General features: G+C 39.8%; 1 protein-coding gene and 1 long non-coding RNA gene across 6 annotated transcripts in view; one reads left to right on the top strand and one right to left on the bottom strand.

Annotated features, from left to right (window-relative positions):
- Positions 1-16,268, top strand: part of LOC117197433 (uncharacterized) — a 37,575-nt gene extending 21,307 nt beyond the window's left edge. The window contains exon 4 of the long non-coding RNA XR_004478061.2: positions 14,467-16,268. This is a non-coding gene — a long non-coding RNA (uncharacterized LOC117197433). The remainder of the gene's footprint in view (positions 1-14,466) is intronic.
- Positions 1-23,494, bottom strand: part of LNX2 (ligand of numb-protein X 2) — an 88,425-nt gene that overhangs the window by 8,948 nt on the left and 55,983 nt on the right. For all 5 annotated transcript variants that reach the window (XM_049701295.1, XM_033409331.2, XM_049701294.1 and 2 more), the window contains 5 exons: positions 23,069-23,268; positions 17,573-17,941; positions 14,020-14,157; positions 10,432-10,609; positions 5,572-5,803 (listed from right to left, as the gene is read on the bottom strand). In XM_049701295.1, the coding sequence (XP_049557252.1) occupies positions 5,572-5,803; positions 10,432-10,609; positions 14,020-14,157; positions 17,573-17,941; positions 23,069-23,268 (1,117 nt within the window). The remainder of the gene's footprint in view (positions 1-5,571; positions 5,804-10,431; positions 10,610-14,019; positions 14,158-17,572; positions 17,942-23,068; positions 23,269-23,494) is intronic.

Below are 23,494 nucleotides of genomic sequence, written 5' to 3'. Positions count from 1 at the left end.
TTTTTTAAAATCATGAGTGGATGTTGAATTTTGTCAAATGCTTTTTCTCCATCTGTTGAGATGATTACGTGGTTTTTGTCTTTTGTTGATGTGGTATATCACATTGATTGATTTGCTTATGTTGAACCATCCTTGCGAACTTGGGGTGAGTCCCACTTGGTCATAGTGTATGATCTTATGTGTTATTTTCTTGAGAATTTCTGCATCTATATTCATCAAAGATACTGGCCTGTAGTTTTCTTTTCCGGTCGTGTCTTTGTCTGGTTTTGGTATCAGGGTGATGATAGCTTTATAGAATGTCTTTGGGAGTGTTCTCTTCAGTTTTCTGGAAGACTTTGAGAAATATTGGTATAAGTTCCTTTTTGTATGTTTGGTAGAATTCGCCTGTGAAGCCATCTGGGTCCTGGACTTTTTGTTTGTAGTGAACTTTAAAATTGCAGATTCTATTTCACTTCTAGTGACTGCTCTGTTCAAATTACCTATTTCTTCTTGATTCAGTTTTGGTGGGCTGTTTGTTTCTAGAAACTTGTCCATTTCTTCTAGGTTGTTGAATTTGTTGGCATATAATTGTTCATAGTATTCCCTTATGGTTTTTGTATTTCTGCACTATTGTTATGTCTCCTTTTTCATTTCTTATTTTGTATATTTGGGTTCTTTCTCTTTTCTTCTTGGTGAGCCTGGCCAGATCCTTTCAAAGAACCAGCTCTTAGTTTTACTGATTATTTTTCTATTGTTCTTCTAATCTCTATTTTATTGATTTCCCCTCTGATCTTTATTATTTCCTCCTCCTGCTGATTTTAGGTTTTGTTTGTCCTTCTTATTCTTTTATTAGGTTATTTGAGATGAAGGCCTGTATTGCTATGAACTTCTGAGAACTGCTTTTGCTGCATCCCGTAGATATTGTATGGTTGTTTTCATTGTAATTTATCTCAAGGTATTTTTTAATTTCCTCTTTGATTTCCTTGTTGACCCACTGGTTTTTTAGTAGCATATTGTTTAGTCTCCATGTAACCATTTTCCCCCCCTCATTTCTTTTTCTGTGGTTAATTCCTAGTTGCATGCCATTGTGGTCAGAAAAGATGCTTCAGGTAATTTCTATACTCTTAAATTTGATGAGGCTTGTATTTTGCCCTAGTATGTGGTCAATCCTAGAGAATGTTCCATGTGTACTTGAAAAGAATTGTGTATTCTGGGGTTTTTTTGGTTGTAATGTCCTGAATATATAAATGAAGTCTAACTGTTCTGTTCTATCAGTTAGGATCTTTATTGCTTTACTGATTTTCTGTCTAGAAGATCTGTCCACTGATGTGAGTGGGGTGTTAAAGTCTCCTACTGTTATTGTATTCCTGTCCATTTCTCCCTTTGTTTGTTAGTATTTATGTATTTGGGTGCTCCTACAATAGGTACATACATATATGTTGATTAGTGTCAAATCCTCTTCTTGTACTGATCCTTTTATCATTATATAGTGTCCTTCTTTATCTTTCTTTACGGCCTTTGTTTTAAAGTCTAGTCTGTCTGAGTATTACAACCCCCGCTTTCTTGCCATTTCCATTTGCGTGAAATATCTTTTTCCATTCCCCCACTTTCAATGTATGTGTCCTTTGCCCTAAAGTGGGTCTCCTGTAGGCAGCATATTGTGGGCTCTTTTTTTTTTTAATCCAATCTGCTACTCTGTGTCTTTTGATTGGAGCATTTAATCATTGATATTTAAGGTAATTATTGATAGATACGTATTTACTGCCATTTTAAACCTTGTTTTCTCATTGGTTTTATACTTCTTCTTTGTCCCTTTTTCTTTAGTGGTTTAATGATTTTCTTTTGTATTATACTTATGTTCTCTTTGGTTTTTGTGAATCTATTGTATACTTTAGATTTGTGGTTAACCCTGTTTTTCAAGTATGTTACCCCCTTCCTGTATCTATTTGCCTTAGATTGAGCCTATATTATGACTGCCAAACACATTCTAGGAAAAAAAAGTTACATTTTCTTACTCTCCTCCCCCACGTTTTATGATTCTGGTGTCCTCTTTTACATCTTCATGTTCATCCTTTTGCTGTTCATTGTGTTTATCATCACTTTCACAGAATTTTTTTTTTTAATCTGTATACTGGCTTATTTAAGTGATTTACTTTCCACTTGTGACTTTCTTTTCCATAGATTCTTCTTTTTCATTTGGAGAAGACCTTTCAATATTTCCTTTAGGATAGGTTTAGTATTGCTGTATTCTTTTAGTTTTTGCTTGTCTGAGAAATTCTTTATCTCTCCTATTCTAAATGATAATCTTGCTGGGTAGAGTATCCTAGGTTGCATATTTTTCCCTTTCAGGACTTTGAAATCTTGCTACTCCGTTTTGGCCTGCAGTGTTTCTGTAGAGAAATCAGCTGATAGCCTTATGGGGGCTTCCTTTATTATTAACTCTTTTTCTCTTGCTGCCTTTAGAATCTTCTCTTTAACTTGTGCCATTTTTATTATCATATGTCTTGGTATAGGTCTGTTTGGGTTTATCTTGTTTATCCTGTACCTGGATATCTGTTTCCTTCTTTAGGTTTGGGAAGTTTTCAGCCACAATTTTTTCAAATACATTTCGGTCCCCTTTTCTGTTTCTTCCCCTTCTGGAATTCCTATTATAAGTAGATTGGCCCACTTTATCCCATACGTCTCTTATATTGCTTTCATTATTTTTCGTTTGGTTTTCTGTCTGCTGTCCTGATTGGGTGATTTTCATTATTCTACCTTCCAGGTCACTTATTCGTTTTTCTGCCTTATTCATTCTGTTGTTCATTGCCTTTAGCTCAGCTTTCATCTCTGCAAATGAGTTTTCTTATTTTTCTTGGTTCCTCTTTATAGTTTCTGGCTCATTTCTACAGTACTCTGCATTTCTGTCCACAGCCTTTCTTCATTCCTTCAGTCTAATAGACACCCATTTCAACAAGGAGATAATGAAAATACTGAAGAGGTCTGTTTCATTGTTTGTTCTTTCTGGGGAATTCTGTTGGTCATTTAATTGGGAGTGGCTCCTCTGCTTCTTCATGTTACTTACATTTCTTATATTGTATTTTTTATATTTAGTTATGTATCTCTTACTCTGTGGCCTTGGAGTGCTATTTATATTTAGGGGCGTTGCTGTGTAGCGTGTGTGGGTTTAATATATTTGGTGCGAGGGTGGTTTTTAGTATGGATGCGTGTCGCCTATTTCCTCAGCATGTGCTGATCATTATCCCCTTGATGGGGAGTGTGCTGGTGCCTGCCTGGGATTCTGGGTGGTGGTGGCAGCTCAGGCTCACCCCTGGAGCACAGGATGGGAGCGGAGGTAGCTCACGACCACTCCTGTAGTCCAGGAGGGACGTGGCAGTGGCTTGTGACTGCTCCTGGCGTCTGGGCAGGAGGTGGCTTGCTACTGCTCCTGGAGCCTGTGCAGGCAGTGTCCTGACCTCTGAGCGCACACACAGGGGAAAAGGCTACAGTGGAAGGTCCTGCCTCTCCCCTTGTGCATCCCCCAAACAATGGTGCCTGGCCTCTGAGGTGGCCCAGGCTTCCTCCATGTATACCCTCAGGTGCAGTCACAGTAGATGTCAGCCCCCCAACCCCCACGGCTGTTTCTGCACAGCCAACCCCAGTCCTCTCCCCAGGTCTGATCTCCAAAGGCCAAGTTCCAGCATCCACCTGTACGGGCAGACATGTGTCTCAGGCTGGGGAGTGCAGGGTGGTGGCACTGACCATCTGTGCAGTCTTCCCACTGCTCTGGCTGCCATAAAACCAGCTGCTGCATTCTCCTCTGAGGTTCTGAAGCTCCCCTTCTGTCCTGGCTAATCTTCCTGCTGGTGAGGGGGCCTCCCAGGATGCAGGAACCTTTCCTCTTTCACAGCTCCCTCCCAGGGGCACAGGTCCTGTCCTGATTCCTGTCTCACTTTCTTTTTCTCTTTCTTTTGTCCTACCTGGTTATGTGAAGATTTTCTTGCCCTTTCAGCAGTCTGAGGTCTTCTGCCAGCATTCAGTAGATACTCTGTGAGAATTGTTCCACATGTAGATGTATTTGTGGGAGGTGGTGAGCTTCACGTCCTGCTACTTCGCCATCTTGATCACTTATCCATTTTTCCTTCTCAGGATTGCTTTGGCTATTTGGGGTCTTTTGTGTTTCCATACAAATTTTTAAATTTTTTTAGTTCTGTGAAAAATGCCATTGGTAATTTGATAGGGATTGCATCGACTCTGTAGATTGCCTTGTACTATCCTGTGCATTTCTCATCTAAAATCTTTGTTATTCTTCCTGGCACATCAGAAAATGCTCTGAACAAAGGAAGAGATACTGACCCCAAAACTAGCCTGGAATAACAAATAAGGAAAGCTACAAGAAGCATGGGGGTTTCTCCAGGACACCGTTGGTCTCGGCCTGTGCAGCAGCGGAGTTGGGCACTTGGGCAGAACTGCTCAGCATGAGGGTACAACTTCACACACAAAGTTCTGGGCTGAGTGTTTAATAAGATCACTTAGGTTCCTTCTGACAGCTGACACCTCACAACTTAGATGGCATGTCTGCAGGAGTTGAATAGGAACCATTTAAATCTATGTTGACTTTTTAATGGGGAAAAAAATCAGTTTTTAAACATATGAAGCAGTTAATCATCTCTGTCATGAAAAATCTCTCCACAGGGGCCCTAGAGTTCCCTGAAACAGTTATTCTATTACAGTTTTATGCCCTCTTACTTTTTTTTTCTTCTTCTTTTAACTGAGAGGACAAGTCAGCAAGTTAAATTAATAAATGAAATCCAATAGTATCCTTGCTTTTTGTGTTATTCTTCATGTGAAAGTACTTTATAAACCATATAGCACTGTATAAATGCTAGTTATTATAAATTTATTCCACATGAAGCTAGATGGCTCAGAAACGGGCATATTCTTATTGCTTAAAGAATCAGTCATTTTCATACCAGTGTAAAAGTCAAAACGTTTCATCATATTTCAGTTTCAGGATTCTTCTGTACAATAAGAATCTAAACTGAGTTGGAAACAAATGAAGATGGTAATTCACATCCTCTCTACCTCAATACCAAATTACACAACTACCACCTGGAGGTTCCAAAATGTCTCACGACCAGACACCGACCAACTACAGAATGTCCTGTCTGGTGAGCCGGTCATGAGCTGTGACCTCCTCCTAAAGGGGGTCAAGAGCAGTAACGCTTGAACACCAAGGGTGTGGCCTAAAGACTCTTATGTCCAATAAAAACTCAGTTTTACACTCCTTTGTAAGAAGAGTAGGGCTTTTAGAAATACTTCTGGGATAGGGAAAGGCGCCACACTTTGACCTATTTTTTCCGGTGAAAAAAAGCACATAAGTCTAAGCATGTATCAGAGTGAATGTTGGTAAAGCTGTTCTAAGCAAGAGACTGACCACCCAATCTCATAGCTGGCCCACTGGGGAGCCTTTTGTAGGAATGAACAGAATAGCTTTATTTATTTTTGTAAACAGAGGTAAATCTTTTCAGCTTTGTTCTTAATTTGCTGTGCTATACCCCGATGAAGATTGCAATTGCAATTTTCCATAAAACAACAGAAAAGCTGCAGTACCTGGGCAGCCCAAGCCACATGACCCATGACGGGGACCAGCTGGCATCATACTCATTCTCGCTGACAGTGCTGGGCTGCTCATCTGGGCCATGGGTGGCCTCCTCCACAACCTGCACCTCCAGTGCTTTCAGGGCCACCGTGGGCGACGTGGCGCTGGCCTTCAGCATAGCCACAGCCTCACTGTGACTTAAACTGGTCAAATCGATGCCATTGATATTCAACAAGATGTCACCTGTTCAAATAAGGGAGCAAGAAAAATGAGCCACCAAGTGATTACTTCCCTGTAAATCCTGTTATCTGTAAACTAATTAACAAAGGTTAGTTCCAAAAACTCAGATGACATAATAAGGGAAAAGACCATTTTTCTCTTTATAATTCTTAGAATACTGAGGAAAAATCCAATTCATGGACAACACTCCAAAACAATTCAAAAATTTTAAACAATTCAAAAATTTTAAATAATGTAATAATATGTAGGAAAAGGTTTGGCTCGAGGCTCTGGAATTCAGTTGGGGTCCACATCATCAGCCCTGGTACAGCTGTGGACGGGCCCTGGGCACCTTCATTTCTCTTCTTACCCTTCCTTCCAATTAGAAAGTGATTTGATCTTTTGCTCTTAGAAGGGAATTTTTAATATATTCTACTTTATACTGATACGGTTTTATACATCTAGACAGCCCTACATAGTTCACTCAGCGCAATCATCTCAGTATGTAGAGAAGATACCCTTGGGCCTACACAAAGAAATGAAACTTGTGATTTGAACATGTCCTGCTTGAAGAAGAAAACTAGTCTTTGTTGCTCTGCCAAGTAATATAATAAAAAAGAGCAATGAGGCTCATATAAAAGGTTAGGAAGGAAAAGGATTAGTTTTATAGGAAGCACAAATGTTTGTACTAAGAAAGCCCACGGAAAATCCTCCCCCAATTCATCATTTTTCAGATTATTAAAGCAAAACATTCTCTTTGTAGAAAACTTCGAAAACATAAAATAACAAGAAGGAAATAAAATTACCTCAAATTCCACAACAGAACAAATAACTTTTAAAAAGCCTTCTAAAGATATAATTCATATACCATTCAATTAAAGTCTGTAATTTTATGGTTTTATAGTCACAGAGTTGTACAACCATCATGTCATTCTTAGAAAATTTTTATCACCACCCCCAAAACCCTGTACCCATTAGTAATCAGTTCCCTTCCCTGAGTCCTAAACAACTACTAATCTACTTTCCATCTCTATAGATTTGCCTTTTCTGGATATTTCATATAAATGGAATCATGTGGTCTTTTCTGACTGGCTTCTTTTACTTAGCATGTTTCCAAGATTCATTTATATTGTACAATGTGTCAATATTTCATTCCTTTTTATGGCCAAATAATATTCCATTGTATGGATAAATCACAGTCTCTTCATCCATTCACCAGTAAATGGACATTTGGGATGTTTTTACTTTTTGGCTATTATGGAAAATACTGCTATAAACCTTCACGTACAAGTTTTTGTGTGAACATGCTTTCATTTCACTAGGAATGGAATTGCTGGGTCATGTGACAACTGTTTAACTTTCTGAAGAACTGCTAAACTGTTTTACAGCACAGTTGTCCTGTTTTACATTCTCTCTGGCAAATATATGAGAGTCTCGATTTCTTTACATCCTTGCCAAATGTTATTGTCTTTTTTTTCTATATTCATCCTAGTGATGAATTTGCATTTCCCAATAACTAATGTCACTGAGTATCTTTTCAAGTGATTATTGTCCATCTGTGTATTTTCTTGGGAGAAATGTCTATTCAGATCAGTTGCCCATTTTTAAATTGGGTTATTTGTCTTTTATTATTGAGCTATAAGGGTTCTGTAATCCCAAACTCCTAATTTATCCTTCCCCACCATGTTTCCCCTTCAGTAACTATAAGTTTGTTTTCAAAGTCTGTGAGTCTGTTTCTGTTTTGTAAATAAGTTGACTTGTATTTTTTTTAGATTCCCTATATAAGTTGATGTCATATGATATTTGCCTTTCTCTGTATGACTTCACTTAGTATGATGATCTCTAGGTCCATCCATGTTGCTGCAACTGGCACTATTTCGTCTTTTTAATGGCTGAGTAATATTCCATTGTAATATGTACCACATCTTCTTTATCCATTCATCTGTTGATGGACACTTAGGTTGCTTCCATGTGTTGGCTATTATAAATAGTGCTGATATGAATATCGGGGTGCACATATCTTTTCGAATTATGATGTTCTCCAAATACATGCCCAGGAATGGGATTGCAGGATATGGTAGCTCCATTTTTATTTTTTAAAGGAATCTCCATACTGTTATCCATAGTAGTTGTACCAATTTACATTCCCAACAACACTGTAGGGAGGGTTCCTTTTTCTCCACACCCTCTCCAGCATTTATTATTTGTAGACTTTTTGATGATGGGCATTCTGACTGGTGTGAGGTGATATCTAGTAATTAGTGACGTTGAGCATCTTTTCACATGCCTTTTGGCCATCTGTAGATTAACAGACCATAAGTGCGTGTATTTATTTCTGGGCTATCCTGTTCCGTTGATCTATATTTCTGTTTTTGTGCCAGTACCACACTGTTGTGATTACTGTAGCATTATAGTATAGTTTGAGGTCAGGGAGCCTGTTTCCTCCAGCTCCATTTTTCTTTCTCAAGATTGCTTTAGCTATTCGGGGCATTTTGTGTTTTCATACAAATTTTAAAATTTACTGTTCTGTGAAAAATGCCATTGGTAATCTGATAGGAATTGCACTGAATCTGTTGATTGCCTTGGGTAGTACAGTCACTTTGACAGTATTGATTCTTCTGATCCAAGGACATGGTATATCTTTCCATCTGTCTCATCCTTGATTTCTTTCATCAGTGTCTTATTTTTCAGAGTGCAGGTCTTTTGCCTCCTTAGGTAGGTTTATTCTTGGGTATTTTTATTCTTTTTGATGGAGTGGTAATTGGGATTGTTTCCTTAATTCCTCTTTTTGATCTTTCACTGTTAGTGTATAGAAATGCAACAGATTTCTGTGTATTAATTTTGTATGCTGCTACTTTATCGAATTCATTGGTGAGCTGTAGTAGTTTTCTGGTAGCACGTTTAGGATTTTCTGTGTATAGTGTCATGTCGTCTGCAAACAATGACAGTTTCACTTCTTTTCCAATTTGGATTCCTTTTATTTCCTTTTCTCCTCTTGATTGCTGTGGCTAGGGCTTTCAAAACTATGTTGAGTAAAAGTGGCGAGAGTGGACATCCTTGTCTTGTTCCTGATCTTAGAGGAAATGCTTTCAGCTTTTCACCATTGAGTATGATGTTAGCTGTGGGTTTGTCATATATGGCCTTTATGATGTTGAGGTAGGTTCCCTCCGTGCCCACTTTCTGGAGAGTTTTTATCATAAATGGATGTTGAATTCTGTCAAAAGCTTTTTCTGCATCTATTGAGATGATCATATGATTTTTATCCTTCAATTTGTTAATGTGGTGTATCACACAGATTGATTTGTGGACACTGAAAAATCCTTCCACCCCTGGGATAAATCCCACTTGATCATGGTGTATGATCCTTTTAATGTACTGTTGGATTCAGTTTGCTAGTATTTCGTTGAGGATTTTTGAGTCTATGTTCATCAGTGATATTGGCCTGTAATTTTCCTTTTTTGTGGTATCTTTGTCTGATTTTGGTATCAGGGTGATGGTGGCTTCACAGAATGCAATTTTTTGTAATAGTTTTGGAAGGATAGGTGTTAACTCTTGTCTAAATGTTTGATAGAATGCTCCTATGAAGCCATCTGGTCCTGGACTTTTGTTTATTGGGAGTTTTTTAATGACAGATACAATTTCAGTACTTGTAATTGGTCTGTTCATTTTTTTATATCTTCCTGGTTTAGTCTTGGGAGATTGCACCTTTCCTAAGAATTTGTCCATTTCTTCTAGGTTGTCCCTTATTGCCACAGAGTTGCTTGTAGTAGTCTCTATGGTCCTTTATATTTCTGTTGTGTTGGTTGTGGCTTCTCCTTTTTTCATTTCTAATTTTATTGATTTAGACCCTCTCCCTTTTTTTCTTGAGTCTGGCTAAAGGTTTATCAATTTTGTTCATCTTTTCAAAGAACCAGCTTTTAGTTTCATTGATTGTTTCTATGTCTTTATTGCTTGTGTTTTTGGTGTCATATCTATGATAACCATTGATTAATCTGTTGCATAAGCCAAGGCCATGAGGGTTTACACTTGATTTTCTTCTAAAAGTTTTAGCTCTTACATTTAGGTCTTGGATCAGTTAATTTTTGTGTATGACTTCATTTTTGGAGAAATAGCTTTCAAGACTCACTTTTCCATATGAACCAAGTGTATGGAGAATGCTACTGTTACCACTACCACCCCCACCCACACAAATTATATAGTATCAATCAATGGGGGTTGTGAAATTGTGAATGAATTAATCCCTAAAAACCACTCCTTTTTATTAAGTTTGTCTCTGCTCCACCTCTTCTGTGATCCTCCTCCCACCCAGACACCTTTTTAATAAGCAACAAGTGTATTTCAGTGAGATGATCCTTCAAAGTATCTGGTCTACCATAATGCTGGAAGCATAAATCTCTTAGAGGGTCTTTTCCAACATAAAATAATCCAACAGTCAGAGTAACTGTTAGAAAGATTATTAAGCTTCAGCAATCTCCCTTTATGTTAGGCATTTTTCTAACCTTATATAGAGAGGCTTTATGCTTCCATTATGTACAGGACATTTTAAAGGATTTTAAAAAGCCATGTTTAATAGGAAACTTTGTAGACATTATTTTTAAAAATGTGAGTTGACTTTGGGAGATGTGGTGAAACTGTACAAGATCCTAGCTTACCTCTCTTGATTCTGCCATCACGTGCAAGGCAGCCATGAGGTGGCACACTGGTCACAAAGATGGGCAGTTCGCCACTTTTACTTCCTCGGCCCCCAGCTACTGTCATTCCAAGGGACTCGTGTGGTTCCTTCTTTATAGTAATGTGTTTTTCTTGGCATGTAACACACTGGGCAAGATCCTGAACATGAGAGGAAAAATTTATTGGATAATGAATAATATATATAGTTGAAGTAATGACAGCTAAAGTATAGACATAACGTGGCAATTTTAAAGTCATTAAAAAAAAAATCACTATAGAACTGAAAGCAATACACAGTTCTTCAGAGGCCCATGAGCCCTGCGGATCACAATGGCAAACTTTGGACTACTGTATTTTCACAGGACTATAAAAACTCAGGACTGTTGACATAGGGGAAGTCAAAGTAAAATAAGCATATCATTTGTATAATTACCTTCAGCCCAAATATAAAAGTAAATAATGCATTTCAATTTTAAGATTCTGAAGAAGCCAATTAATTTTACTTCCATTTTTCTCCTATATTCTTTGAGAGAAAAGTTGACATAGTATAAAAGTGTGGATTTTACTAACTGCCAGAAAAAAGCTACAGAGCTCTCTTCTGATTCTGACTAACAAGGGTTATCAGAGCACTCAATCATGAAGCAGGTGCAAATCTACCTTCAAAATTTGTGAAAAGATAAAAGGATATGAAATAATTGAATTTTTGAAGTTAATCACAGGGAAATCCCCAACAAACTATATTCTCAGGGAAAAGCTATTTTTACTGACATTTGTTACTGTTACCTATTACTGAGATACTCCTGGAAGAAAAGGATAATCTAAAATACCACTTTTCTGAATTAGAATTCAACAAAATCAAGGTGTACATAAGCAATACGAATATTAAAATAACATTTATCGAAGGCTTAACTATGTGCAAAAGCTCACAGCTTTACATGCGCCATCTCATTAATCTTCACGGTGGTCCTGAAAGCAGGTACTATTATTGGCCCCATTTTGTGGATGAGGAAACAACTTAGAGAGGTCATGTAACTTGCCCCAAACCATACAACTGTAAGTTCCTGTGTAGGGATTTGAGCCGATGCAAATATCTAAACATATGCTTTGCATATGTGCACATATGTATACATATTGTTTATATGTACCCACACCACATGATTACTGTCCTGTTAAGTGTAACAGTGTAAGCTAATGTCTCAAAAGGTTTCCAACATTTATCAGCTCTGAGAAAATGTAGATAATAACATTATTAACAATATCAACAATAGAAATATGAGTTACCTTTACGGAATTATAACATTCCTTAGTGACATTATTTGAAAGTGTTGACAATCTGTGACTCAGGCCTTGGAATTGCAGGCCCATCTCCCTTTCTCTGGTCCTGGAATCCATGTACTCTTGAAATTTTATTAAGGGAACCACCTGCAATAACAGCCTGGTGTTTCTAGAGAATGTTATGACCTAGTAGAAAACTTGGAAATGTCCTAAGGCAGTCTCCTGTTTAAAGGTATGAAATCTATCTTAGTATCCTTCAAAATTGGGCAAAACCCACTTTATTATGAAGACAACTCATGTAAACTCAGTCTTGAGTATATTTATAAGCAATTTTGGCTTGCAGGTATTTAATCAATTAAAGGTGGTTGTTTTATTCCTCTAGATGGCTCAGATATATATATACATTATTTTTTCCTCAGGAACCAAACCAGACTTCAAAGATTATACTCAGAATACTTCAAGGAAAGTTCTAAATCATACAAATGTTTATCTAAGCAGCTACCTAAGAGGCCTAGTAGCAGGCTAATGTATACTGTAATTTTTAATGATGATTATAATCATCTGAACATGTTTTCTGGTGAATCTGTTTATTTTCCCTAGGAGACCCTTATTTTTCTAAATCAGGATTTTATATAACAAATGCAGTATATTAGTAGCAAATAGCTAACACTTAAAAGTACATTGCATGTGGCTGTTCTAACCAATAAGAGTTGCAGAGTACACAGAATAAGAATAAATTCAGCATTACTATTTAAAACGTTGTCACAGAAAGTTAAAGACAATAAGAGCAGCAGAGTTGAGAGAAGAATATGTTCCCCAAACAAATAAGCAGAGTTCTCTATATGAACGTTGGGATGACTAAGTACAGTTTTAAAAATTGTCTTAAAAATCATGTCATAGACACTCATGTTCAAATTACTGTAAAATTCAGTGACATAAAAGGGTCAATAATCAATTTTTGCCTTATATTGTAATTTTAGGAATATATATGTAATGCATAAAGGACAAGCCATATGAAACTATTCAAAACTCCAAAACAATAACTCCTTTTTCATAGTCATCATCATGAAGGCAATATTATAGGCTTCCTTCATACTTTGTTTCAGTTCAGAAATGAGAACAAGTCTGTGGTTACATTTTCTTAAAAATATTAACTAAACCAAAGACCAGTGACAAGTCTCTACTTGAGCTCTGAAAACCAGATAAACCTGATGGGCGAAAAGTACTTGTGCCTTTAAGGGATGCTTTCTTAGGGTACCTGTGACATTCCAAAGGTAAGTATTCTCTCAAATACTGTACTTACCTTAAGAAGTCATTTTAGCACACAGGGAACTTCCTGTGGTTTTAAGCAGACCAACAGATGTTTTTGTTTAGTAACTTATAATTTTACTTAAAGAGAAGGACTTTGGAAGCTCATATTTAGCTTATATTTTCACACAGTTGAGTAAACATCATTTTAAAAACCCCAGCCTGGGACATCCATGGTGGTCCAGTGGTTAAGACTCTGTGCTTCCACTGGAGGGGGCACGGGTTTGATCCCACATGCTCAGCCGAAAAAAAAGGAAACAAAAAACCAAAGAAACCCCAGCCTACCAGAAAGTGAGTTCAAATGAAGGAAACAATATCAAGAATGAACTACCAAAAAAAAAAAGAAGAATGAACTACCACCCTTTTAAAATTTCTGCAACTAAAGTGAGACAGTACCAAGATTCTCAGCACAGGTAAATGACCTTGGTATATATTATAAAACCAGTAAAACACTGAAGAAGCAGGGAAAATCCTCAACATACAGGAATTTTAAAATATTCAGGGTAGTCTTCCTATACTATTCATATAACAAAAAATATGCTATACATGTAGCTATCGAAGTTTATGAGTTATATATTTAATATGCACATATCTAATTCTGTTGTAGGCAAGCTATCCAGTTGCTAAGTACAGGCTGTCAATCATTGTCTTCACTATGCTTTTTCAGTTACATAACCAACTGTCACATTTAAATGAGTAAGCCGAGATAAACCCCACTTTCAAGCAGAACTAAACAAACCGAAGATTTTTCTGGACAAACATTTCTCATCAATCACCTGGCAGAGGGTCCTTCCCCACCAAGAAACTCTACTGGTTGAGGGACTGAGACAATGCAGTCACTCTCCAAGGCAGCAAAACACATTGCACATCCCAAACACCTAGTGCACTTTCTCCAACAGAGTTAACAGCCCTCATAAATCCTCCCAGCTTGTAATGATCATCCTTTGAGGGGGGATGAATTAAGAACCACAAACAAGGCACCTTACCTTATGTGAGCTGGGTCTGTTGTAAGGCAGCGGCTGTGCGTGGTGCTGGCTGCTCTGAGTTCCTGCTTCTCGGACAGCGTTTCCAGGCTGGGGTTTCCCTGGTCTAGCAATTGTTAAATTCACCCTCTCGCCACTAGCCTGGAGAAAACACACAGACACGACTGCCAGTCATTAACGATGCTTCTCATTTCACAAAGCACAGGCACTCCTCACCGAGCCAGTGCCTTGCCTGGGGGGGACTGCAGGTACCCGGTGGTCAGAGAAGGGAGCTCTTCTCGTGAGCTCATGTTTTAAGACGTCTGCAGCTGAGACGCATGTGCACGGCTCTTGGACAGACTCTCCCCAAGCCCGCTTCCACAACAACCCAGGCAAAGCAAACTGCCCTTGTTCTTTCCCCATGATTTCCTGAAGGGTAACTTTCTTCTGATACTTCTCTGCCCCTTCAAGGTTGGCCTTGGCGTTGTGAGGGAGAGAGCAAAGGAAAGAATAAAAGAGGAAGAACTGATTCGAAACCTGATTAAAATCCACTGCGACTTTACAAATAAATTCCATGGTGGCTATTTTGGAAGTAATCATCAGTGAAACTATGCACAGCTTAGTTTCTGTTTGCTGTAAGTTTGAGTCAAAAATAGGACATCAGCTTAAATAATCCCGGAAAGAATGATTCTAGAGATCCTGTATAAGATTGTATTTATATAAATATTGCACACACACCTGTGTTAATTATCGTATTAGAGGTTTGTGACTATCAGTTTAAATTTAGAGGCCCATTATCTATATCCATATATATTTTAAACGTAGATGTACATCTATTTTTAAAAGTTATTTTATCTTTGCTTTTAAAGTACAGGCCTCATTTATTTGAAGGTGACTCTTGGTCATGACCACAACTCCCAATTGCATTATTACTCCTATGGGAAATTATGATGGCCTGCTTTCAAGGAATTGTGGTAGAAAGTGGGGACCTCCCCCATGATTACAGTCAGTAATGTTAAGAAATCACTATTTTCAGTTCTTTCCCCAAGTATTATTGAGATAAATTGACATATATCACTGTATTATTTTTAGTTTTTAAACTGGAGAATAAGTGTTAATTTTTATGTCCATCTAAAAAACATTTGCTTATTCAAGCATTTTATTCAACTAAATTTCAAACAAGTTTCTCAAAATAACTGAAAGAAAAACAATACGTGGCCAGATTCCCAAAGCACAGAGTCTGGGTACTTGATCTAAGGGGTAAATACAAAGTAGAATCCTGATGTTGAAAATTCTCACACTTCACATCATTTGATTGCACGGTGTGAAGTGGCGAGACGCTCCATCTGTGACTTTACTTCAATGTACATGTACAGAATTAGTTTCATTACTGCTTACTACCTCATAACCACCAAATACTCTAATTAGTATTTCAACTTTCACTGGAAAACCCCTGCGTATGCAAAACCTATTATTAATAGAAACAAATCCTTGATCATTCTAGATTTTTTGAAAGACAAAATTCTGTGCATGTGATGGAAGTGGGCATTTAGGACTTAAATGATGGACCAACATTTGGGTTTAGGCTGACTTTAAACAGATTGCACATCTAATATGTCAGGAATTCAAACACAGCAAAAAAAAGTTCTGTTAAATTCAAGATTTTTAAAAATGCAAGATGTTCACATAACAATACGCTTAAGTCATAGTTGAGTAGTACACTCTGATGCTGGGAGTATAAATTGGTATGATCTGATCTTTCTGGAGGGAAGTTTAGCAAAATGTCTTAAAATGAAAACAAAACGTGAAAGTCTGTCAATAGGGGAACATTGTAAAGATCATGATGGGGTTCTACACTTTCATGGTAAGAAGTTCACAACATACTGCTGACAAAGTTGCAAACTCAGAATTTACAAGATAAGCATGTGTGTAAGTATTGTGTAAATTTGTATCTATCTGTGGACATACACACTCAAAAGTTTCTAAGGATGTTCTCCAAACACTTAACACTGATATAGCTTGGGGTGTTTAGACTGAATTTGATTGTAACTTCTTTTCAGTATTTTATCTTCAGTGTGCTCCTTTCTAGACATGCAATATGTGTTATTTTTATAATCCTCAATAAGACTTAATTTTTTTTCAAAAAGAAGTTGAGCAACTTGAGTTTTCTATAGTCTGGGAAAAATCACAGCACAAAATATGCAACTATTTGCATTATAAAAATCTGAATAAAATATATTATGAAAAATTTTAAATGTGTTTTCTACCTGTGTAACTATATTTTCTACCTGTGTAACTATATTTTCTACATTTTGGTTAGAAATTTAGTAAGGACCATCTATTTAGGAATTAGTGTACTTTAACATTGCCTGAAATATATACAGGCAATATATTTCTCTCTTCCTTTCCATCTTACTGATCGGACTTCTCACTTCAGAAAGTCCACTCGACTTGCCTATTTCTGTTAACAAATCCCAAAAATGGATTAACTTTCTTCTTCTCCCCCTGCCCCCCGCAAGATGAACTTGATCTCAGCAGTGCAGCAGCTGGCGTGATCCACAGGTAAAGCTCCTGGTGCCCCGAATGCTGCCTCTGATTTGAGGGGATTTCAAGGCATTCAATTTTTTTAAGCCTCAAGTCTATGAAATAAGACCAATACCTGAACCGCCTCTCAATGCAATATGGCTGTGAGCGTGTGTGTGTGTTTCCTTAAGGCTATACTGAACCAAAAAGTGGGAGAAAAGGCAGTAGGTTAAAGGGGAGTGAGACGTGGGTTTTCTTAGTGTTAACATCTCATTGTTATTTGATTCTATGTATATATATATACATATATATACCTATTTTCGTGACTATCAACCGACCTTAATTCCAAAAGTTCGGTTATATTAACTAATGCCTGGTTTCCACTGGTAGTGTGTGTGGTGCTCGCTTAAACGCTCCCATTTTGCTTCACCCTCGTACAAGGCTGCAGGAGACAGCCACGTTAAACGCCACAGCACGCTGCAGAGCCTAAAGATCTTCTCGGATGGTTTTAATGTATCTGCTTTGATGCTCTTACTAAAAACGTTTTTTCTCTAATCATGACTACCTCCAGAGATACTGTGAGGACAATGTTATGTGTTTGAAATGCTCTGAATTCCTTAAAAAAAAAAAAAAAGGCACTATAGAAATAAGTTGCTCTGAATAAAAAGTGATTTTCCCCCTCATTTTCATGGATTGTGCAGTAAAGGTGAGAGGTGAGTGAAGAGACCAGGTGAGCTACACCCTTGGTGACCACAGCTCCTTGGGGTCTCACCTTCTCCCTTGTGAAGTGTGGACACTGCCATCTGCCACGTGAAACCGTAGGGCCTTTCCTCCAGAAACAGCCCGCCCACAAGTTCATGGGTGTGCACACCAGAAGGGAGTCACCTGGGCTGAGCTTAGACTGGTGTGGACTGTGAAGAATTAGGTAGCTGTGCTCGACTGTCCAACGAAGTCTCAAGCACCCCCTGGATCCCTGTGTCACCTGCTAGTGAGAAGCAAGGCTGAGCGACGGCAGGAAGGCTGAGGGTCTGGAGTGGGCGCGAGGGGGGCTTACCTGGATGATCTGGGCAGCCAGCTCGGGTGTCCCGTGCTTCAGGTCGTGGCCGTTGACGGCCAGCACCCGGTCGTTGCCGCTCAGCCTGCCGTCCTGCGCCGCCAGCCCCCCTTCCAGCAGGTCGAGGACGAAGACGCCCGGCTCGTCGGTCCTTCGGACGAGTTTGATGCCGAGCTGTTCGGCAGAGTCCCGTTTGTGAAGAACCACCTGGAAAACCTCTTCCGGGGGTGAGCCGCCCACGGGACGGCTGTGCGCGCGGCCGCCGCAGCGTCTCTCCCGGAGCACGGTGAGGTGCAGCGTGCTGCAGGGCTGCGACAGCACGGCGCGGGCGTGGTTGTGGGACACGCTGCTGATGTTGTGGTGGTTGACCTGGAAAAGAGGGTGACGGCCGAAGCGTGACAATCTTTTATCTTCCCAGCTTGTAGCAATGTTCATATAAGGGTTCCGAAGGAAACTGACGTTGTGAAAATGATACACAATCGTTACTTACAAAGACAAGCACTCCAAAGACATTTTAAAACGTACAGTTCCTAAAATTAACTTACAGTGACTAGCATTAAGTAGAGAATAGTCGTCAAGATCACAGGCTTTAATAATAGTCTTGAATGAGGGTCCTTGGTTCTGCCGTATTAACTGGATAACCTCGGGCAAATTACAGAACTTGTTTCCTCACCTGTAAAACGTGTTTACCATCCACTTCATAGGGTCAGGAAGTGCACGACTAGACAACATCAGATAGGGCAAGTGCTCATGAAAGACTAGTTCTAGTGGAACAGAAACTGAAGTGCTACTGGATTACAAAGTTACTTTTCCAAAATGAAATACACTTAAGCTAGAGAAAACAGTTTTAAGGAAAGTGGTGCACTCAAGTATACAGCCTTATATTAGATGAGTGACTTTTACTTTCAAGAAGAGCCGATAATCATAATTCCACTAATTATTTGGCACACAAGTGTAACATATAAAATAAGCATAATTTAATACAGAGCATTTACTTATTAAACTTTATAACCCTGAAATAAGTACAGTGACTGATCCTTGGACCTGTAACGTCACTGAGAAAATATACCCACCTTCAGTTATTTACCTAGTTAGAGGAATTAGCACAGTTCTTGGTATTTATCACAGTGAGAGCTCCTCTGAATCTGCCTGAGGTGAAAGTGAGGGGGAACCAGCGCTCTGAACACCGGTTATGTGACAGGCTCTGGGTGAGGTGTGATCACCTAAACTCCTTAAATTTTTTTCACATGAAATCTATGTGAAGCAAGACCTCCCCGCTTTGTTAATCTCGGGTTGATAGTTTTGAACACTGTTAACTTGAATTTTGTTCATTTTGGCCTGTTGGCATCTTTAAAAATTCAGTCATCAAATTCATAGATGGCATACACAAAGTTGCTATTCTCCCCAGTCTGCAACATCTATGCATTTGGTAGCCATCCAAGCCCTCAATAAAAACACTGAATACAGGGTCAAGTAGAGAATTAAGGCAGTTTCTAACAAAACTAGCCTGACATGAATTCGTTAATCAAAAACCATCATTTCTGGCTACTCAGCTAAGAGCTACCTATCTCTAGGCTCACAGCTTTCCGTCTTATATTCAGGTATATCACAAATGACTTTACGAAATATCTGGCTGAAATCCAGCCATAGCCGTGTGCAACCATGCAGCCTCACAGTATCCTTGTGAAGTAGGTGTGGAATATCCCACAGCTGGAAGAAGATTTTTTCCTTCATGAATGTGTGATGGCTGGCAAAAGGCAGAGAAAGCAGAGACCAGATAAAATACTGTCTCCAGGCTTCGTAAAAATAGCACCAGCAATAGTAAACTCTACCACTTCGGCTAAATGTGTTTTGTACCAATGCAATGAACATATGGCTGCAATTATTTTCCTTCAAAACTGAACATGCCTCAGTCACTGATGATGGATCAAACTGAAAATACCCATTCTTCATAATGCTTCAAAAGTTATATTATCTTTAACAGTGACACTGATGTAATTTATAACTATTTTTTTTCTTCAAACTGCTCAAAAGGCTGCATCACAAAAGGCCTTGAAGGTTATATGGGTCTCCTCTTCCAAGAGGCTGTTTAGTAGAATAAGGTGTGTGTGTGTGTGTGTGTGTGTGTGTGTGAGTGAGTGAGAGATGCGGGGAGACCGAAGCCACACCCTGTCACTGCACAGTTTGCTAAAATAGAAGCACAGGCGGCTTGGCAGCGCTTTGCTCTGTAAATAAACCATCTTTCCCACTCCTGGGGATTCTCAGATGGGCTCCCTGTATTATTTATGTATCTTATACAGAGTTGGACCAGGCAGTAAACCAGGTAGTAAAAAAATTCCAAGCAGCCTTATTTCCCAGCGTTTACTTTTGAATGGCCATAAATACTCCACATTTGGGCAAGGGGCGTGGCTTTACTTACTGGCTCCAGCATACCAGTCAGAGGCCGAGCAGAAGTCAGGGCCCACAGTAGGAGAGATCCTTTTGAAACCATTAACCAGGTTATGTGTTCTTACTTTTCTTACCAATTTGAATCATTCAACTGGACTTATTAAGATGATCATTACTAGAGATATTAATATGTGTGCCTCCGTAAACAATAATAGTGCCTTGGAATTTCTACAATACAAATTTATAGCTATGAGTTAATTTCCAAAAATGTAGTCAATAATTTCAGATAACTATAATTTTATTTGAGTTGTAAGGATTCAATTATATTACTAAACACAGTTCTCTAAAATAGAAGAGTAAAAGGCCCACTGCTGAAATATATTAGCAAATAAAGCCTGAAAAACTATTTAACCTCAATGGTATTCAAAGAAATGCAGATAAAAACAAAGCATTTGGGGCTTCCCTGGTGGCGCAGTGGTTGGGAGTCAGCCTGCTGATGCAGGGGACGCGGGTTTGTGCCCCGGTCCGGGAAGATCCCACATGCGGCGGAGCGGCTGGGCCCGTGAGCCATGGCCACTGAGCCTGCGCGTCCGGAGCCTGTGCTCCGCAACGGGAGAGGCCACAACAGTGAGAGGCCTGCGTACCGCAAAAAATAACAAAACAAAAAAACCCAAAGCATTTGTTTTTACCTTTAGAATTTAGGAAAAGAATGAGAAATATATACAAATGTTAATACCCAAGGCTAGTACATCACTGGTAGCAAAAAAGAAAACACAAAAATGAATGCACACTTATTAATAGAGAGGCTGGAAGTGGGAGAAAATGGGAGAGAGAAAGAACGCTGTACGAGCTGCAGACAGGAGCCACCGGGCTCTCCTGGTCTGGGCCGCCCGGGTGTCAAAATGTCAGGGCGGCCAGCAGACTCGGACTGCGAGCTGGGAAGTCGGGAACACAGGGAAGGTTTTGCCAGCCTGGCAGAGCCAGAGTACTAATGTCATAAAATGACAGCAAATACGGCATACAGTAAATAGCTATCTTTTACTAGTAAACACAGTGAAGAGCTAGCTACGGTATGATCAGGAAGCTGATTTTATATAAGCGGGACTGGTTACACTTCCTGTACCCCCTACTTCTTCTTAGTATTTAGTAAGAAACAAAACCTTGCTAGAAAGCTCAGTCTGTGTCAGCCTTGCTAAGGGCAATGAAGGAAGGGTTTGGGGCCTGAGTGTGTTAAAGTGGGAATAACACACCGTGAGGGGCAGCGTACAAGTGGGAGTGGAAAAATTCCTAGAGGGTCCAAGTTTTGTTTTAATAAAGGAGATGGCTATTCCCGACAGGATGTTATAGCCAAGTCCACTCTTTTACTGATTCAGCAAGTATTTCCTGTGCTTATGACATGCACAGCACTATGAGAAATCTGTATCACAACTGGTACTGTCAGGGTGGCTGCAATCACCACAGAAAGCCAAGCCCATTTAAATAGTTCACTGTGATTATACGCCAAGACCTGAAGAGTAAAGCAGTGAACGCTGTCAGTAATGCAAGTAAGGAGAGGTCAGAACGGGCGAGAAGGGCTGAGCAAAGCTCTTAAGGATGAAGGTGGACAAGCCAGCACGGTGGGACAGCCTGGAATCGGGAGTGAGGTGGCGGCAAGAAGACTGCCATGTCTGGCTTTTCCACTGGATTATAAATTCCATGAGGACTGGGGGAGTACCTTGCTCTTAGTTGCATTCTCAGTGGCTAGTACAGTGCCTAGAACATTACAGCTGCTATGCGTGAAACAAAAAGGAAGGGTTAAGATGAAGATGACAGGCTGTGCAAGAGACCACAGAGGACCGTGAATATGAATCAGTCTGGGTGTGACGCTCTAGTCACATTTTCCCAAGGAAAGCAGAGTTACAGATATATTAAGCTGGCAGTGATTTTGTCGGATTGAAGAGCGGAGAGCTGGGCGGCAGGGACGTCTTGTGGGGTGTGTACAGAGTTAGACACAGCAGTGGGGGCCTGGACTGAAGAGGGAGCAGGGAAAGGGGGAGTGAGGGGTGGGTGTCAGCACATCATGGTGAGGACCAAACAACGAAGGAGGGAGGAGTCCTGGAGCTTGGGTTCCTAGAAGATAGTTTTCCTTGTATTTCTTCTCTCTCCTTCTGGAGGTTACTATTTCTTTTAGCTTCAACTATCATCTACACTTGTATGACTCAAATACCCTGGCCAGTAGCCACAGAAGTCCAGTCCCATACAGAAGAATCCTCCCCTCCTTCTCCCCTCAGCCCCACGTGCCCTCTAAGAAAACAACACCTTGTCCCAAGCTAGTTCTTTTCGGGGAATAGCTGTTTTTTCTTAAATATCATCTTCTGACAGAGAAGGTGAGGGCAGCACCAAGGGTTAAAGAGTGGAGTGCACACTAGGGAGCCAAGGAGACAGGCATGGTTTCTGAATGCCAGCTTAAATCCCATGGTATAAATTGTAACTAACCAGGGCTGCACGGTCTGTCTTTTACAGATGGTCGTAATCAGTGTAGTAGAGGAAGGTAAACTAGACAATGCAGGTGATGGGTGGATGAGAACACTGGATCTGGGATCAGAGGATGTCAGCATGGGTGGGACGGCTCTGAACCAGCCAGCCCTGCAGACCAAGCCGGGAAGAGCCCAGCCGGCCCCAAGAGCCCAAGCACTGCAAGCACAGCCACATGCGGGACTGGAAATAAAGTAGGGAGAAAAACTACATTCCATGCATATGGGGAAACAGAAGAAATTACAGATAAATTCTGACTTGTTTTGCATATAATAGCAGTAAAACTAACCTATATACAACTCAAGTACCACAATGTTTTTTTTTTTTTTTTGTGGTACGCGGGCCTCTCACTGTTGTGGCCTCTCCCGTTGCGAAGCACAGGCTCCAGACACGCAGGCCCAGCGGCCACGGCTCACGGGCCCAGCCGCTCCGCGGCATGTGGGATCCTCCTGGACTGGGGCCCGAACCCGCGTCCCCTGCATCGGCAGGCGGACTCTCAACTACTGCGCCACCAGGGAAGCCCACAATGTTCTGTTTTAAACTTATGAATAAGAACAAAAGAGCGCAAGTTAACACAGTAATTAAAACGGATACCTGAAGAATCTGGTCTCCAGCAAGAAGTCTCCCATCTCTGGCGATTATCCCATCCCGGTAGACTTCCTGGATAACAATGTTAATCAGTGGCGTTTCATTGCCACCCACAATGCTAATTCCTAGCTGAATATAAGGATTAGACCGGTGAATTTCAATTGTGGTGATTTCGCCTTCTGGTAAACTAAGTGGCTGCTGTGTGGCTGCCAAGTTAGAAAGGAGAGAGAGAAATAGATGGAAAGAGAAACATTTTATATTTCGGTTATCATCTTCAGGTAAATAAGTCATCTTACATTAGCAGATGGTAAAGAACTATGCAATACCGCTGGATAAGGAAAGCAGAATGACAAAAAGTATCTGTTAAGATTATCTAAACATTTCTTGTCCCAAAGGTGATCAGCGAATTATCACAAACGGCTACTATGTCTC

This window comes from Orcinus orca, chromosome 18 (genome assembly GCF_937001465.1).
Source record: "Orcinus orca chromosome 18, mOrcOrc1.1, whole genome shotgun sequence".
In the NCBI taxonomy this organism is placed as follows: Eukaryota; Metazoa; Chordata; class Mammalia; order Artiodactyla; family Delphinidae; genus Orcinus; species Orcinus orca.
This window is presented reverse-complemented; position numbering and strand designations above follow the sequence as displayed.